At 47.4% G+C, this 18,905-nt stretch overlaps 1 protein-coding gene across 1 annotated transcript in view; it reads right to left on the bottom strand.

Moving 5' to 3' along the window:
• The window catches only part of UBE3B (ubiquitin protein ligase E3B), a 125,376-nt gene that overhangs the window by 21,762 nt on the left and 84,709 nt on the right, over positions 1–18,905 (bottom strand). The window contains exons 22-25 of the mRNA XM_029620092.1: positions 11,633–11,770; positions 3,325–3,390; positions 1,780–1,838; positions 38–220 (exon numbers count right to left, since the gene is read on the bottom strand). Coding sequence (XP_029475952.1) covers positions 38–220; positions 1,780–1,838; positions 3,325–3,390; positions 11,633–11,770 — 446 coding nt within the window. The remainder of the gene's footprint in view (positions 1–37; positions 221–1,779; positions 1,839–3,324; positions 3,391–11,632; positions 11,771–18,905) is intronic.

The following is an 18,905-nucleotide window of genomic DNA, read 5'->3' as shown; positions in this document are numbered from 1 at the left end:
GCGCTTCTCTAGAATACTCTGGTTCCCTGTTTCTTACTTTAAATCCTCCAAGTCGATTTCTGCATTGTCCCCAGAAATGAGCCGCTGCAGTTCCGGCGCAGAAAACATGTGAATCCATTCTGATTTAATGATGGATCGGAACCCGCTGATAAGAGCCGCAGTCTGATTTTTTATCTGCTTGTGCATCCGAAAATGAGCCATGAGGTGGATATAACTGATTCTGCTCAAAATGGAAAGAAAAACATGCACTTTAGGAAGTCAGGCACTTTAGAGACTTGCAGCAAGTCTTCAAAATCAGTTTTATACAATATAATCAATCAAATATCCCAGAATAAAACAGGAGAAAATGATTTAAGACAAGTGAGGCCAGCATACAGTGGCATGGCTTCAGGAATGGGGTGGAAAAGAGAAGACAGGTCTGATTCAGAATCAAACATTTTGTTTAAGGCCATATTTAGTTGTCTTGTAAATTTGCCCCAATCCCTCGGCTGTGAGTGGGAGGGGGTGAGTGTGGTGAGAGAGGTGATGATTATGGGGTATGAGTGATGAGAGATGCACCATCTTTCACCAGCTGTTTTAGTCCATCCCCACCCCCAACCCTCTGTCTGCCTGTCTTCCTCTAGGCCAACCTGCTAGGGTTGGGGAGGCGGGGAAGGAAAATTTTGGAATTAAGCACTCACCATCATTCTGCAGCCTTAACCATTCCCTACAGTAAAGACATGAGGATTTGTTTCCGAACTGGTGCAATTATAATCCCGTTTTCTTCCACTGAGCCAAATTTAGTGATTTTATGTCCCCTCTCTGGAGAATTATTTTGCTCCAAGACAGACAAGGACTCCTTTTACAAAACTATTCCCAGTATGCCATATGTTGGAAAGCATCAAAAATGCCCAAAGTCAACCAGAGGCTTGAGCAGACTCATTTGTAATTCATGCTGCTGATAGGGCCTACTATTTTGCTAATAATGCAAAGCATCTGGCAGGGTCCCACACCCACTTTTCCCAAAGGATGGTCTCTGGATTTGAACCTAAACCCACCAGCCCCCAACCCCGGCACTCCCATCACTGAGCTAATACAGCAGCTTTACTAGCTGAACCGAAGACAGACCAGTCCCTATCTGCTTTAGTCTCCTCGCTCATTTCCTTCTCTATCCTGCCACAGTACCAGTAAATTGGATGCAAGAACAATGCTAAGTCTGGATCTAGAAACAGAATATATATAAAAAAAATCCTAACGAAAATCAAAATGCATACTAGTGAACAATAACAGAACTGTGCGTTTGACACCGGCCAACACAATCTGATGAAAATTTATCTTCTGCTATAGCTGTTAAGAAAGGGTTATCTGAGAGAATGGCCAAAGGGCTCCAATTCTCCTCTCCTTCCCCTGATTCTCTTATCTCCTGCCATATTTTCTCATTCCCCCAATCTGGTCTGCAGGCTCCAAGGTGTCTTTGCACATCAACGCCCTGTGAGTTCAAGGCAGGGGGGGTCAGACCTGCACTGCCTCCAGCTGCCTGAGCAACTTTGTTCATTGTGTCTCAGACTCAGTGCATCCGACCTTAAAAGAACTGTGTCAAACACAGACAACTAAATGAAAATACTCCAGCGTCTCTGCAGAGAAACCGCCATCAATAATTCCACCGGGAAACCTCTGTGAGTTTTCTGCTTTCATCTGTCTTCATAAATTTTAATCAAAAGCCGGGGAACTGGACAGAGATCGATTTTTGGGAGACAACCGGAATAGGATGGGTTTATTTTTTCTTTTTACAGTACTCACTTATTCTCATTTGTGACCGGAATGGTCTTTCCACCAGGAACAAGTTCGTGGCAAACAAGCTGACAAAGAGACAGAATGGAATGTATAAACTGCAACGCATGAAATTTGAAAGAAAATACAAGGAACTTCTGAAGAAATACAATTTACTGAAGAGAAAAGTACTCATTTTCTTACAATCAAATAGGGTTATTTGATTTTTAACACTGTAAATATAGTTTGCTGTGTCCTTTTCCTGACTTGAGCATCTCATACCCATAGCATATCATAAGAGTGTAGTGTCTCTTATTTGTCCGGATTAGATTGTAAGCCCTACAGAGGAGGACTCTCGCTTAAGTGCATTTGTACAGCGCTGCACATGTCCAGTAGCGCTTTAGAAATAAGAAGTAGTAATTGATAAGTTTTAAGCTGATGCACATTTATATGGACCTCAAACGAATAACCGTTTGCTATTTCATAAATTCTATATTAGGGATGGGATGGACAACTTGTGTCTTTTTTCTGCCGCCATTTGCTATTGGCCGATACAGTACAGTGCGCTCCAGCTAAGCCGCACATTTTACTTTCAGAAATTAACGCCTGCCCAAAGGTAGGCGTTAATTTCTGCCGGCAACCGGGAAAGTGTACAGAAAAGCAGAAAAAACTGCTTTTCTGTACACCCTCTGACTTAATATAGCGATATTAAGTCGGAGGCCCCAAAATTAAAAAAAAAAAAAAAAAAAATTTAAATCGGCCGGCGCCCGCGGGTCGGAAGATGGATGCTTAATTATGCCGGCATCCGTTTTCCGAACCCGTAGCTGTCAGCGGGCTCGAGAACCGATGCCAGAAAAATTGAGCGTCGGGGTTCAAACCCGCTGACAGCCGCCGCTCCTGTCAAAAAGGAGGTGCTAGGGACACGCTAGTGTCCCTAGCGCCTCTTTTTACCGCGGGCCCTAATTTGCATCTTCTTCCCCCCTGAATCGCGCGCACAGGAGAAGCCTGGGCGCTCTCCCACGACTTTTACTGAATTGGCCTGTATGTTGGGTATTGTGATGACGACACAAGGTGCTACATGTGAACTTGTGAAATGTTACTTTTGCTAAGGTTTCCCAAACCATTCAGTCATGTGCCACTTAACTGTACAGTCACCTGCCTTTTCCTAATATTTTCCCCCTTTTAAAGCCCCCATGACAATACTACAGTAAGATGTCTCAGTGGGCTCGGTCCCCGTAGCTGTTGTTTGATATCAGTACCACTAGACTTCACTTTGTGTTTCCAACACCAAAAGTGCACGTGTCTAAAGCCATTAGTAAGTTTAGACTACACATTTGAAGAAGAAAGCTACGCGCTCTCCATGCTAAACAAAGTTAAATAAAAATATAAAGGAGATTATAGAGCTCCAACTTTGTACAAATATGCTGGAGAAATACATAGCAATACATAGCTTAGACTACTCAATCAGGAAACATGATCTGTTCCTGCAGAGTATTAGGGAAATAAAATATTAAAACTAGCTGTTGGAAGGAAGAACGTTTAGGAAGGGGACAATAAAATATGGACGAGACCTACCTGACCCATTACATCTTCATCATACGACAGGGTTAAGCCCAAATCGCCAATGTCGCCATCATAGCGCTATCAAGCAATCGAGAAAGGAAGCAGAATAATCTTGTTCAGTTTATAGGTCTTCTTGGTCAATGCAATTGCAACAAAAACGAAAACCCCTTATTCATCATTTGTCATCAAGTCAGATGCCGGGGGATATGAGTTTTGCTCCTTTTTGATCATGTTTTAAAATGTAATTACAATAACACTATGACATCAAATGCATGAAAAAGAGAAGACTGCAAAGATAAATATCAAGAGACAAAAATAACATCGGGATAGTCTATAAAAAAAATCAATAACAACAGCCGTCATTATTTATTTATACATTTTTATATACCGGTATTAGTTGTGGACATCATACTGGCTTACATTGAACAAAATTAGGCTTGGAAGTTACATGTTAACAGGGAAAAACAGAACTGGGAGGGGGGTAACAAGAAGCAGCTATGAAGATTAACAGAACAATTGGGTCCTCAATATGAGGAAAGCATAAACACCATGTGGTGATACATAGGATGAAAGGTTTGTGGGCCGTCTATTCTGGATAAGCTCATTCATTAAAACGCAACCAACCAGGTTCCTTTCTTTTCTTAATTTTTAAACCCTCCCCCTTTTCTCAAACCCATTATCAGCAACAAGTTCTACCTGCACAGTTGGATTCAGATGTCTTTTCTCTGATATACCTGCTCTTGTGATTTGGATGTAATTCCCAAACAAGACAACACCCCCCCACCATCTCACAACTCATGTTCAAACTTGTACCAACAATACTCGGGGTTTAAACTTCAAATACACTGCAAGGAGGCAACCCAGAGGACCTTAGAAACCGCTTTATAAAATATTCACAATTAAACTTCTAGCACTGCTAGGTAAAGCTCTGAATATATTTGTCCCAGGTATCCAAAAATCTTTTCTTGCATGTAAAAGAAGTACGAGCGGCCAAAGATTCTCTAAACCTCTTATTATGTAAAGCATTGTGCCACTGCCAGAAAGAGAGAGAACTCGCTTCTCTCCAAACCAGCAAAATAGATCTCTTATCTTGCACCAACAGTTTTCTAACAAGGAGCCAATCTCCCTCTTTTCTCACATATTTGTTTAGTGCCATACCAAACAATTCTGATTCTGGTCCCCAAGGGAATATCACAACCCAAAAGATCACCAGTATAAGACATGACCCTTGTCCAAAATCATAAAATTACAGGGCATATCCAAAAGGCATGATTAAGTGATCCTCTCCCTGCGAACATTTCAGACAAATCTCAGAGGAGATGATATGTGTCTTGAAGGCCAATGTTTGGGAAATATATGAACTGTGCAGAAATTTAAACTGCTGGGCAGACTGGATGGGCTGTTTGGCCTTCTTCTGCCATCATTTCTATCTGTTGGAAGAAGCACTCCTCAAAGTCTTAAAACAGGTTAATGTGGCCTTCTGAGAGATAGTAAAACTGCTCTCCACTTTTCATTATCACAAAGAGTGTCAACTCAAACTTTCTGATCTAACTTTTGCAACTCCTATACTCTCATTTTTTATTTTCTAAGATAATCGAATGCTGAAAAACAGCATGGACGTGGACTGCAAGAACTTAAAGACATGACATGTTGGGTCAGACCAATAATCCATAAGAACATAAGAAATTGCCATGCTGGGTCAGACCAAGGGTCCATCAAGCCCAGCATCCTGTTTCCAACAGAGGCCAAAACCAGGCCACAAGAACCTGGCAATTACCCAAACACTAAGAAGATCCCATGCTACTGATGCAATTAATAGCAGTGGCTATTCCCTAAGTAAACTTGATTAATAGCCGTTAATGGCTTCTCCTCCAAGAACTTATCCAAACCTTTTTTTAACCCAGCCACACTAACTGCCCTAACCACATCCTCTGGCAACAATTCCATCAAGTCCAGTGTTCTGTCTCCAATCGTGGGATGTTCCTAGGTCCCAACAGGGAAATCAATTTCATGTTGCTCACTCGCAGAAGTAAGACGTGGCAAACCCCAAGTCTTACTGGCTAATAACAGTTAATGGACCTGTCCTCCAGAGACTCATCCAAATCTTTTTTAAACCCAGCTATACTACTACACTTTCGGCAACAAATTCCATAGATTAATTGTGCATTAACTGAAAAAAAAAACCTCTTACATTTTTAAATCTTCTACAAGCTAGTTTCATGGAATGTCCCTTAGTTCTTGTACTATTTAAAAGGGTAAATAACCGTTGCCTATTAACTTTCTCCTTACCCGCCCATACTTTTATAAACCTCTATTATACCTGCTCTCAGTCATCTCTTCTCCAAGCTGAAGGCTCCTTACCCATTTACATTTTCTTCATAAGGAAACCATTTCAGCCCTTCTATTAGTTTTGTTGTCCTTCTCTGTACCTTTTCTAGCCCTGTTAGATCTTTTTTGTTTTTTAAATGGGGTAACCAGAACTGACACAATATGCCAGGTGGTCACACTATGGATTTATATAACGGCATTACAATAGTCATACTTTTTCGCTTCCTTTCCAAATAATTTCTAACATTCTCTTTGCTTAATTGACTGCTGCTGGACATTGAGCTAACGATGTCAATGTAATTGTCCATAATGACTCCAAGGTCCTTTTCCCGAGTGGCAATTCATAATATGGAACCCAGTGCTGTGTACCTATAGTGAGGATTGACTTTTATTCCATGGATTTTTTTAAATTTTCTCAGGAATCTTTCACGAGGGACTTTATCAAATGCCTTGCCTTATCCATATGCTTATTTAAACCTTCAAAGAATTCTAATAGGGAGGATTTCTGCCTTCTACTCTGCCTGTGGCCCTCCTAGGTTCTTCCAGGAGGAGGAGAGACCGGGTTGTCACATCACGCTGACGTCATCCACAGTGCCCGAGCAGAGCCCTCAAAACCAGCTGGCATGCGGCGTGCCGAAGCCATGCACCCATTGTCTCTGTTTTTCAGAACATGGGAAGGAAAAGAAAAGGGAAGATAATTGCTTCCCCGATGGTGTTGACCCCTCTTAGAGGATCTATGGATGACCATATACATCGTACTGCTCCTACAACCCCTAAGGTAATTGGTTCTGATGGGTCTGGGGAGGTCCGCTCCCCCACCCTACTTTGTCCCATCTAAGGTCACCAGTGGAGATTGAGGATAGTATCTCTGTTACCCTCGATGCGGTTGGTTCCATGCTCCCTGGTGTTACAGAAGAGTTACCAGCTGCTTTAATCAATCCTGTTCCTGGACTCTCTGAGGCTGTTAATGTGGACCTCACCTCTACAGAGCCTGTTTTTAAGGAAACAATGTTTCTAAACTTCCAATTCTTCATTCTGTTTCCTTCGGAGGTAGTCCGAATAATGCATCTCAGGAACTGGAGGATGTCTCTTTAAAAGTTATCTGGAAGATAACGACTCGTATGGAAGCTTCCTGTTCGTACCCCTGGATCAGTCCAGACAAGTGGGTTTATGCATCCCTACCAGCAGATGGAGGCACAGAACAAAAACTTTGAGGCACTGCTACAAAACCGAGAGTGCCACCTGCAGTCCTTCAGTATTTCTCTGTCTCCAGCATATGGTAGAGGTGCAAACTTGCAGTCTAACTAGTTTTAGTAAAAAGAAAAAGAAAACAGATAGAGGAGAAAATGTTGGATTCGACTCGTTGCTCCCTGAGGTGTTAGGCACCTTTGTGGGCCATCCCTCTGGTGGAGCTAGGCGACTGAGGAGTTGGTAACCCCTGCTTGTTTGTAGCCATTTGGTGCCGGAGGCCTTGCTTAACCGGTTCCCTCATGGCCTCCAAAGCCTCCTCCTACCTGCTGTCGTCCCCATAAAGGGAAGTATTCTTGTCTTTGTGGTCTTAATTAAGTTGTTGGAAAAAAAAAAAAGTAAAAGCTCTGAACAATTTGAAGCAGGCAACCAGGAGCTTCTGTTTGGAGGCGGTTCGACGGCAGGGCGCTTTCGGCACCAGGTACAGGTGGGTAGGGGTAAGCCCATGCCGAATTTCTCTGCCGGGAGATCCTGGTGGTTGCGGGGCTGGTTTTTTTTCTGTGTGCCATTCACCACGGTGCGGCCTACCTGTGATGCCTCCGGACCGTGTGTGAGGCCTGTGTGTGCAGTTAAGCATCCCTGCAGTCGCTTTTCCTTCAGCAGATTTTTTCCTTTGGCGGCCATGTGGAAATGGCGCTAAAGCTGCACGTAGCACCTGCAAGGCTTGCGGCCTTTGATCAGCCCACCCCAGTTCCCACTCCCTTTGCTCCAGCTGTGCTGCAGGAGGGGAGGGAACTTCCTCTGGCGCTTCGGAAGGACAGAGGGCCTCAAGCTCATTGGGGGCCGTGGCTGAGGTCCCAGGGGGACCAATTGCGGCAGACGGATCATCAGAGGAGCACGGGCAGTGGTCTATGGGCCCTGGGGGGGGGGGGCGGTGATTTCCCTCCTCCCCTCTCCCCTGTATCTCGGGTACCTGAGGAGGATCAGCATGGAGGAGGGGAGTCTGAAGATAGCTTGTCAGATCATGATCCTGTGGATCCGGAGGATTTTCCCCAGAGTTTATACTCCTCATGCATAAGGGCTTTCTGGGGAGAAAGGGAGCAAGAGGGAAACGTCCCGTGAGAAGGTTCTGGTCGCTTGGCCAAGAATCAGAAGGTGGGATGTTCTGATGTCTTGGGAGATCTTCTATGGCAGCTGGGTCTTGGTCATGCGGGGGTTGAGAAGGTCTCTGGGAATTGCGGGGTCTCCGATGTTATGCAGTAGGATGCTGTGGATCTTCTGTGAGCAGGCCCGGATGTGGCCACTGACCCGGATCCAAATTCCGATTCTGATGGGAACGTGGATGAACTAGATCCAGATGAGATCCCCATGACGGAGGGGGATAACCCCAGAGTAGTCCATCTATTCAAGAAGAAGGAGTTGTGGCCCCTCATTCTCTAGATTCTGGAGGAGCAGGGGTAAAGGTAGCCCTGGGTGAATTGGATAGCAAAGGAGTGAACCCAGTTCTGGATGGCCTGCATGGGCCCCCTAGCACTTGTCCACTACCTAAAAAGATCCATAAGCTGGTAAACCGGGAGTGGGACTTCCTGGAGGCGGGCTTGAAGGTTGGACATGCTATGGTGAAGTTGTATCCATTGAATGAAGAGATTCTGGATCTTCTACAGGTCCCAAAGGTGGATGCGGCCATGTCCACTGTGACTAAGACGACGATGATCCCAGTGGCGGGGGATGCCGCTGTGAAGGACGTTCAGGACCACGACGTGGAGGTCCAGTTGAAACAGATGTTTGAAGTCTGCCTTACGCATAAGGGTGGCCATTTGTGGCAGCATGATGCAGAAGGCCTGTTTATGGCTCAGAAACAGGCTTCATCTGGGGCATTTAGCACAATTCAGTCTGCGCAGCTGAAAGCTGGAGTGGCTAAGGTGGTTGATGTGCTCTAAGACGGGTCGTACTCCAGCCAGGAGCATGATTTTTGCAGCGGCAAACAGTAGGCTTTTATTGTTGCCAAATTGCTCGACGGATGCCTGGTACAAGTCCCAGTTATGTAATCTCCCCTTTTAGGGAAAGCTCTTCTTTGGGGAAGATTTGGATCAGTTGATGAAGACTTTGGGGGAGCCCAAAGTAAACAGGCTGCCGGAAGTTAAGAAGTGTGGCAAGAAGGTTTTCCCACCTTGGTCCCATTTTTGGGATTACAGATGGTTTTATTCCGACAAGTATTCCTCTGCGCCAGGTCCAAAGCAGGATCCGCAGGTCCGCTACAGATGGTGCCGATCAAGGGACCGGTGGAGGAAAATTTTCCCAATGATGCCAGAGGTGTCCTTTTCTCCGTGGAACTGGTAGGGGGAAGGTTGTCCCTCTTTTATGACAAGTGGACCATGATTGTCTCAGACCAGTGGGTCCTGGAAGTGGTGAGAGACGGCTGCACTCTGGAATTTTCTCGACTGCTTAGGGCCGCACTTGTAATCTCCCGCTGTCTCTCCCGTGGCGATGCAGGAGACGTAACGACCTCAGCTCCTGGGCGCCATTGGTCCAGTGCCCCTCGGGAGAGGGGGCAGGGTTGATTCTCTGTGTACTTCGTGGTGCCCAAAAAGGAGGGGACATTTCGGCCCATTCTTGATTTGCTGCCCTCTGGGTGCAAATGGAAATATTGTGCATGGTGATTGCAGCAGTGCGCAAAGGGGGGATCCTGGTGTCATTGGATTTGACAGAAGCCTATCTCCATTCGGGCCGAGAACCGCAGGTTCCTGAGGTTCATGGTTCTGGAGGGAGCATTTCCAGTTTTGGGCCCTTCCCTTTGGTTTAGCAACAGCGCCACACACATTCACTAAGGTGATGGTGGTAGTGGCGGCGGCGCTCAGGAGGGAAGGTGTTCTGGTATACCCGTACCTGGATGATTGGCTAGTTCAGGCAAAATCAGAAGTGCAGTGCTGTCGCTCAGTTCAGCGGGTCCCGCAACTCCTGGATTCGTTCGCCTGGGTTACGAATCTGGCAAAGAGTTATTTTAAGCTGGCCCAGTTGTCAGAAGATCTGGGGGCGCGCTTCAATACCAAGTTAGGGAAGGTATTTCTGATTATGGAAAGTTTAGTCAAATTGCAGTCAGGTCCTTCGATTGTTGCAGCTGTTAGTTCCCAGGGTGTGAGGTTATTTGCAGGTTCTGGGTTCCATGACTTCTATGCTGTAATTAAATCCATGGGCCTTTGCGCAGATGTGTCCTCTGCAGAGGGCTCTATTGTCCCGTTGGAATCCACTTTCAGAGGAATTTCAGCTTCCTTTGCTGTTGTCGGGGGAGGCCAGATCCAGTCTCTCGTGTTGGCTGTCTTGGCACAATCTGGAGAAAGGGATGGACCCCGAAGTGCCCAACTAGGTGGTGGTGACCACGGATGCCAGCCTCTTGGGCTGGGGGAAGTGATTTGTCAAGGGAAATCGGCTCAGGGTCAGTGGTCATTGGAGGAGGCAACCCGGTTCATCAATCGGCTGGAAACCAGGGCAGTGTGCGAAACCTTACTGGCGTTTCTCCCGCTCATTCAGGGCAAGTCAGTGAGAGTGTTCTCAGACAATGTGTCGACAGTGGCGTATATCAACTAGATATGTGAATCGGAACCAGAATCGGTTCGGATTTCAGTTCCAATTCACATCTCTATAGATGTGAATCGGAACCAGAATCGGTTCGGATTTCAGTTCCGATTCACATCTCTAATATCAACCACTAGGGCAGAAAGAAGAGTTGTCTAGTATCGCTGGCGGCGCAAGAACTTTTTGTTTGGGGGAGAAGTATCTGGCAAGAGTAGCAGCTTCCCATGTAGCCAGAGTGGACAACATGCCGGTGGACTTCATCAGCAGACAGTATCTGGATTTGGGGGAGTGGGAGTTGTCAGTGGAGGCCTTCTCCTTGACTCAGGTCAGGCTGGGCAGACCAGCGGTGGGCCTCATGGCGACTTCAGGAAATGAGAAGACAAATCAGTTTTTCAATTGCAGAAGGGAAGTCAGATCAGAGGTCTACAATAGCCTCTTTTATAGCGCCATTTAGCTCCCTTCTGTCAGTTTATTTTTAACTTGTGAAATATATTTTATCTGGGTTTCTAAGATGGTATTTTTAAACAGTCTCCAAGCGTCTTGCAAACATTTAGCCCTCACAACTGCTTTGGTTTTTTTTTTTTAGTTTCCTTCTAAAATGTTATCATTGTCTCCCTATCTGAAGTTAAATACTATGTCCCTCCGATGACTCTGTGATCACTATTGCCAAGCAACTCCACCACCAGGTCCCCCGTCGCACTGAAAATTAGATCTAAAAGTATGCCCCCTTGTCAGTTCAGGATGAAACATTCACCCAATTGATGCTGGGGTAGCAGTAACTCTAGTTACTCATGTGCTTCATACCTGCGGTAAGCGTCACGTTAATAGTACTGGAAACTGGGAGAGAGTTAGACAGAATAGGCACAAAGCAACTGGCAGGAAGGTAAGATTGACTATACACGTCTTTCAACATTGCTCCTGTGGACCAACCTCAAAGTATGAAAGAATAATTAAATCTCCACCCACCATTCCTCCAATAATATAAAATATACTTTGAAAGCTTAAAAAAAAAAAAGTGTCTCTTGATGATACTTTTATCCCAAATCATTGCCAGATATTTTCTGGGGCTAGCTTTCTAATTAATTTTTTTATAAGGATAACATAATAATAATTCCCATAATGCCCAATAACGCATGCATAATTCTTTTTGATATTGGCAAGCAATTACCCGTCCTTTAATATACACCTTCCAACTAGCAATAATAAAGAAAAAAAAAACCAATGAGCAAACCTTAATGGAAGTGAGATTTTTATAGAACTCAGAGTCCAAAGAAGGAAGTTCATCAATCGAGCTATAGAAAATGCTGTAGTGATGTCCAAGCAATTGGCTTAGGAAGAAAGAAGCAAAAGGGACATCCACAACTATCCCCTAAGAAAGAAACAGAACACAAGATTTACAGTTTGCCTTGTCTGCATGTACATCTGCTTTCTAAACACAATAGGTTCAAATGTCTCCCATCCCACCATACAATACTTGTGTTAGATATTAATACTGCTGCAGGACAGATCTTATGGTTTAAGAAGGGTCCCCCAGGAGCAGGATGGGAGTGAAAACATGATTGGAATAAGATGAACAGCTTTGGACCCTGCCTGCAAGTCTACATATCCCCTCTGAATCACTAACAGAGGACCCACAATTAATTATTTTAGTAATAACTTTTGAAATGTAAAGCAAACAGTACACCTCCAAACTGACAGGCGATAATCTAACATAAAAGCACCATTCTGAAAGAATACATTTAATTATTTTAAAACACCCGTAAAAAGGACTTCTCAACGGTCAGCTGTACAGACAAGTTCATCATACATAATGAGGGCACTTAACAGTCATTTTCGTGGGCAAAAAGGAAAATTGGTTTTTACCTGCTAATTTTCGTTCCTGTAGTACCAAGGATCAGTCCAGACCGCTGGGTTTTGTCTCCCTTCCAGCAGAGGGAGTCAGACAAAAAACCTGAAAAGGCACCCCTCTTAACCTGGTGTGCCACCTGCGATCCCTCAGTACATACGATATCAAAGCAGAATAACCAATAAAGGAGAACAAATCCCCAAACATAACAACCAGTGGCTACAACAATACGCGCGGTAAAAGAAATAAACCTTACTGCCGCATAACATATCAATCAAGAAGATTCCTTCCCATGCCTGTAAAGAACTCTGCCGAGGTAAGAAGGAGGAAGAAAACATACAGAAAAAACGGACTCTCCAAAAAACCCAAGGGTGGGCGTCTGGACTGATCCTTGGTACTACAGGAATGAAAATTAGCAGGTAAGAACCAATTTTCCTTTCCCTGTACGTACCAGGATCAGTCCAGATTGCTGGGATGTACCAGAGCTGCCCTAATTGGGGTGGGATCTGGAGAGTCCCGCACGAAGAACACTGCTGCCAAAACAGTCGACCTCCGGATCCCGGACGTCCACACGATAATGTTTCGCAAAAGTATGCAAGGATTTCCAAGTGGCTGCTCTACAAATCTCTTGCGGCGAGACTGACTGGCTCTCCGCCCAAGAGGCTGCTTGAGACCTGGTAGAGTGCGCTTTCAAGCCTTCTGGTATGGCCCGCCCAGCGCAAAGATAAGTGGAGGAAATGGCCTCCCCTTCAACCACCTAGCAACCGTAGCTTTGGATGCCTTGTGTCCCCGTCTAGGACCAGTCAATAAGACAAACAAATGATCCGATAATCGAAAAGCATTGGTCACCTCTAGATAGCGAAGAAGAACCCGGCGCACATCCAACTTATGCAGATCCTTATCCATCTCAGAAGTCAGATCCAAATTCGGGAAGGCCGGTAACTCTACTGTCTGATTGACATGAAAAGCCGATACCACCTTGGGCAAGAAGGAGGGAACGGTCTGCAGCAAAACTCCGGAATCCGAAATATGAAGATATGGATCCCAACACGACAAAGCTTGAAGCTCTGAAATTCGCTGTGCGGAGGTAATGGCTACCAAAAAAACAGTCTTGAGTGTCAAATTCTTCAACGTAGCCCCCCGGAGGGGCTCAAAAGGAAGACCATATAAGCCCTTCAGAACTAAATTCAAGCTCCAGGCAGGACAAATTTGTCATACTGGCAGGCACAAATGCTTGGCCCACTTCAAAAAACGGGACACATCTGGATGAGCTGCCAGCAAAAAGCCATCAATCTTGCCCCGCAGGCAACCCAGTGCCATGACCTGCACCCGGAGAGAACTACAAGCTAGACCTCTCTTCAGTCCCTCCTGCAGGAAGGATAGGATGTGTGCCACCGAAGCCAGACGCAGGGGGGACGTTCAAACCTTGGCATCAAGAGTCGAAAACTCTCCAAACACGAATATAGGCCAATGACGTGGACGATTTCCGTGCTTGCAAAAGGGTAGAAATAACCAAATCCGAATATCCCCTCTTCCTCAATTGCCTCCTCTCATAAGCCAGGCCGCTAGACAAAAGCGATCCACTCGATCTAAAAATACTGGACCTTGTCGAAGAAGATTCGGAAGGTGGGTGAGATGCACCGGACCGTTGATCTCCAACGAGATCAGATCCGCAAACCACGGCCTTCGGGGCCACTCTGGGGCTACCAGAATGACAGACCCCACGTGGTTCTCTATCCGACGCACGATCTTGCCCACTAGTGGCCAAGGCGGAAACACATACAGTAGTACGCTGCGAGGCCACAGAAGAACAAGAGCATCCACTCCTTCCGACCCGTTGTCTCTCCGATGACTGAAAAACCGGGACACCTTTGCATTTGTCCAAGTTGCCATCAGGTCGAGGGGTGGAACGCCCCAACAACGAGTGATCAGCCGGAAAGCTACGTTGGACAATTCCCACTCACCAGGATCTAGATGCTGGCGGCTGAGAAAGTCTGCCTGCACATTGTCCATTCCGGCTATGTGCGTGTCCGCCAACCGGACTAGATGTCGCTCTGCCCACGTCATGAGCCTTTCGGCCTCCCAGGCCACCGACCAGCTCCTGGTTCCCCCTTGGCAGTTGATGTAGGCTACTGTCGTCGCATTGTCTGACAAGACTCGTACCGCACACTGGGCTACCAGAGGGAGAAAAAACACGTAACGCCAGGCGTACCGCACTGGTTTCCAATCGATTGATTGACCATGTTGCCTGATAACTTGTCCAATGAACCAGAGCGGATTGTGACTGGCAAACTGCTCCCCAACCAGTGAGGCTGGCATCCGTCGTGACTATTACCCACTGTGGCTCCTCCAGATCCTTCCCCTGTAACAAGTGGGCCGGAATCAACCACCAATCGAGACTGGATCTGGCTGGTTCCATCACTGGCAAAGGCAGGCGAAACTCCTCCGATTTCGGATCCCACCGAGAAAGCAATGCACGTTGTAATGGTCTTGTATGTGCCCACACTCAGGGAACCACTTCCAGAGTAGACGCCATGGAACCAAGAACCTGCAAATAATCCCATACTATGGGCAGGGGTAAGGACATGAGCCGATGGATCTGCTCCACTAACTTGAGCCTCCTCTCCCGAGTGAGGAAGACCTTGCCTACTGAGGTATCGAAGCGTGCTCCTAGGAAGTTGACCAACTGACTCTTGGCAAAGTTGACCACCCAACCAAGAGACTGGAGCTGGAGTAGAACCTTGCTCACTGCTTCCCGACAGAGGCTCTCCGATTTGGCCCGGATGAGCCAATCGTCCAGGTATGGGTGAACTAAGATCCCCTCCCACCGGAGGGCTGCTGCTACGACTACCATTACCTTGGTGAAGACCAGAGGCACTGTCACTAAGCCGAACGGAAGAGCTTGGAACTGATAATGTTCCCCCAGGACCATGAACCGGAGAAACCGCTGATGGCGCTCGCGTATGTGAAGATACGCTTCGGTCAGGTCCAAAGAGGCCAAATATTCTCCTGAATGGACGGCCGCAATGACCGACCGTAGAGTCTCCATGCGAAATCGGGAAACCCAAAGTGCTCGGTTGACTGCCTTGAGATCCAATATTGGCCGGAAGGATCCCTTCTTCTTCGGGACTACAAAACAGATGGAGTACCTGCCGGTCCTGCGCTCCTCTGGAAGTACCGGAACAATAGCCCCCAGGGATTTCAAGTGACTCAGGGTTTGCCCGACTACCTCTTGCTTGGCCAGAGAGCCGGCGGGAGAAATCAGAAAAAGATCCCTTAACGGGCGGGCAAAATCCAACTCGTAACCATGGGCGATGATATTGAGGACCCACAGGTCCGACGTGATCCTGACCCAATCCTCGAGAAACAGGGAAAGACGACCGCCCACCACTGGAACCGGAGAGAGGTCGGAACACCTTCATTGGGACTGCTTACCTCCGGTGGCCCCTTGAGAGCCTCCCTCCCGAAAAGGCCTCTGACCACGAAAGGAAGTAGGCCAAGACTGAGCCCTCTGAGTCTGTTGTCGGCGGGAAAAGCGGGCGGCCGCGACTGCCAAAATCTGCGCTGTCCTCGGAAACGGTAACACGCTGCCCCAAAGGGCCTGGAAAACATGGGCCTGGAAAACATGGGCTTGTCTTCTGGCAATTTATACACCTTATTCTCCCCAAGAGACTTAATAAGGGCGTCAAGTTCCTCCCCAAACAACAATTTTCCCTTAAAAGGAAGATTGCCCAACTGAGTTTTGGAAGAAAAGTCCGCGGACCAGTTCCGGAGCCAGAGAAGCCGTCTAGCCGAAACTGCAGTGGCCATGTTGCGTGAAGATGCCCGCAACAGATCATATAATGCATCCACTGTGTAAGCTACCGCGGATTCCATCCTATTTGCCTGATCTGCTTCCTCTGGCGGCAACACCTGTGATGTGAGCATTTGCTGGACCCACCAGAGGGTCGCTCGCTGCATGAGGCTACTGCAGACCGCCGCTCTAACACAGAGCGCTGACACCTCAAAAATGCGCTTGAGGAGGACTTCTAGCCACCTATCCTGTAAATCCTTAAGAGCCGTCGCTCCCGTAACAGGAATGGTGGTCCACTTGGTGACTGCAGTAACCGACGTGTCCACCTTGGGAATCCTGAGGATATCCAAGGCTTCCTCGGGTAAAGGGTAGAGTTTGTTCATTGCCCGTCCCACCCGCAGGGTCGCGTCCGGAGATTCCCACTCCCGAGTGACCAACTGCTTAAGCATTGGGTGGTAAGGAAATGTTTGGGGCACGGCACGCAGCCCAGAGAGTAGTGGTTTCCCCTTAACTGGCTCTGAACTGGGGACTGGTGCCTCCACTTCCAGTTCCTCCAGAACATAGGGGATCAAGGGATCCAACTCTTCCTGGCGAAACAGCCGAGAAACCCGGGGGTTGTCCCCCTCTACTGGAGCGGACTCATCAACACCCCCATCTAGGTTTTGGAGGACAGGATCCAGAAAAGATCCCAAGGGAGCAGGATTCGGAGCCCCCCAGGGGCCAATAGGGCATCCAGAGACGTGTCCCGCCGCGCAATCTTCGCGGGAGGGGCTGCGCATCCTGCTGATGAGCTTCCGCCTCCAAAAAAGCCCTATGCATAAGTAAAATAAATTTTGAAGAAAAAACTGACTGGCCCTTTAAGGGATCAGATAGGTAAGGGGGGGGGGGGAGGAGGAGGGGGGAGGACCGGGCTCCCCGAGGGGGCGGGCCCCGGATCGCGCGGTCGAACGGGACTCAGACTGGGAGGAGAAATCGGATCGCCGTTCCGTGCCTCGAGGTAAAATGGGCCCAAAATCAACTCCGGACGAGCCCTCCTCCCTGGGGAGGCAGCGGGCGCAAACCCCATCCCGCGAGAGGCGCAACCCCGCCTCCCCACATGCTGAGCATGATAGCCCTCGTGGCATCTCGGGGGGGGGGGGGGGGAGGTGTGTGTGTTCCAAACAGCACGGTAGGAAAGAAAAAAGAAGAACTTAAAATACCCTGCCAACTCGCGGCCTTCCGGAGCTCTGGGAACGCTGCAGCACCGAGGAAACTCGTCTTGGGGCGCCGAAGGGAGGGACCGGCCCCCCCCGGTTAATCCTCCTCCAGAGATAGATGACCCTCCGGGAACAAGGCTTTTAGAGCTGCCAGCCCCTGCCTTACCTCTACCTGCTGAGTGAAAAGCCCGGGAAAATAAAACCGCACTGAGCTTTTTTTTTTTATACAACCAACTTGCTGTAGCCAAAGGTGTTAACTAATTCATCCAGAGCCTTAGAACTCTGTAAAAAAAGATGTAACTAAATTTAAAGAAACTGAAAAATCAGGACCGCAGGTTCTGTCAACCCTTCTGCTGAGAGTCAGAGAAAATACTGGGGGATTGCAGGTGGCACACCAGGTTAAGAAGGGTACCTTTTCAGTTTTTTTTTCTCTGACTCCCTCTGCTGGAAGGGAGACATAACCCAGTGGTCTGGACTGATCCTGGTACGTACAGGGAACAGTGGTTTACCCATGAAAATGGGGGCTTTGATTATTGCCAACTATCAATATAGGCCAAATTACCTGCATTATTGTAGAATAATAATTATAATTTTGCCAGCACTGTAAAAAGAACATAAGAAGTGCTTTGGGCAAATCCTAGCTTGATTTGGGAAACGATTCGTAAGTTGCCATGATGGGTCAGAAAAAGGGTCCATCAAGCTCAGGATCCTGGCTCTGGCAGTGGCCCATTCAAGTCATTAGGAAGTGACCGGCAGATACCAAAGACTAGATCCAGTTGCTCGTTGCTCACTCCCAGAGATAAAAGTGGTGGCTTTCCCTAAGTCCACCTGGCTAATGATTGTTTTTGGACATTTCCTACAGGAACTTGTCCAAATCCCTTTTATACCCACCCATGCTAGATACATAGAAACATGATGTCAGAAAAAGACTGTATGGCCCATCCATCCAATTTAGCATTAATAATTCTCATCACTTCCTTACAGATACCCTGTAATTATTCCATGCTTTCTTAAATTCAGATACAGGTAAATTTTCAAATCAGCGCGGGCATCCATGTGCGCATGGTTCCCGGCACGCTCACATGGCCGCGCCGATTTTCTAACATGTGCGTGTCGCTGCACGCATGTTATGAAATCAGATACCCGTGAGCGCGGGGGGGGAGGGAATTCTTTTTACACATGCACCAATGCAATTGGCCTTTTCCCCGGTTCCCTAACCCCCCCTACCTATCCTTCTTCCCTTTTCCCCTCTCCTCCCCGACCCCTAAACCCCACCTACCTACCCTAACTTTTTTTGTTTTACAACTTACCTGCTCCTCCGAGTAGAAGTTGTGTGCGCCGGCTGGCTGCCAGCACGCACTGTCTCAGCCAGCCCCCATCCCGCCCTCTCCTTTTTCTAAGCCTGGTACTTCCGCGCGTACCAGGAGATATGTGCGTGGCTGGGCCACTTGGAAAACGCACTCGGCGTGCGAGGCCCCGGCCACGTGCGTATCTCCCAGGATTTGCTCGCGTTGGGCTTTAAAAATCTGCCCCATACTGTTTTTTGTCTCCACCACTTCCACTGGGAGGCCGTTCCATGCATCCACCACCCTCTCTGTAAAGAAAACTTTCCTAAGATTACTCCTGAGTCTACCACCTTTCAACGTCATCTCATGGCTTCTCTTTCTAG

Source organism: Rhinatrema bivittatum, chromosome 11 (assembly GCF_901001135.1).
Source record: "Rhinatrema bivittatum chromosome 11, aRhiBiv1.1, whole genome shotgun sequence".
Lineage (NCBI taxonomy): Eukaryota > Metazoa > Chordata > Amphibia > Gymnophiona > Rhinatrematidae > Rhinatrema > Rhinatrema bivittatum.
This window is presented reverse-complemented; position numbering and strand designations above follow the sequence as displayed.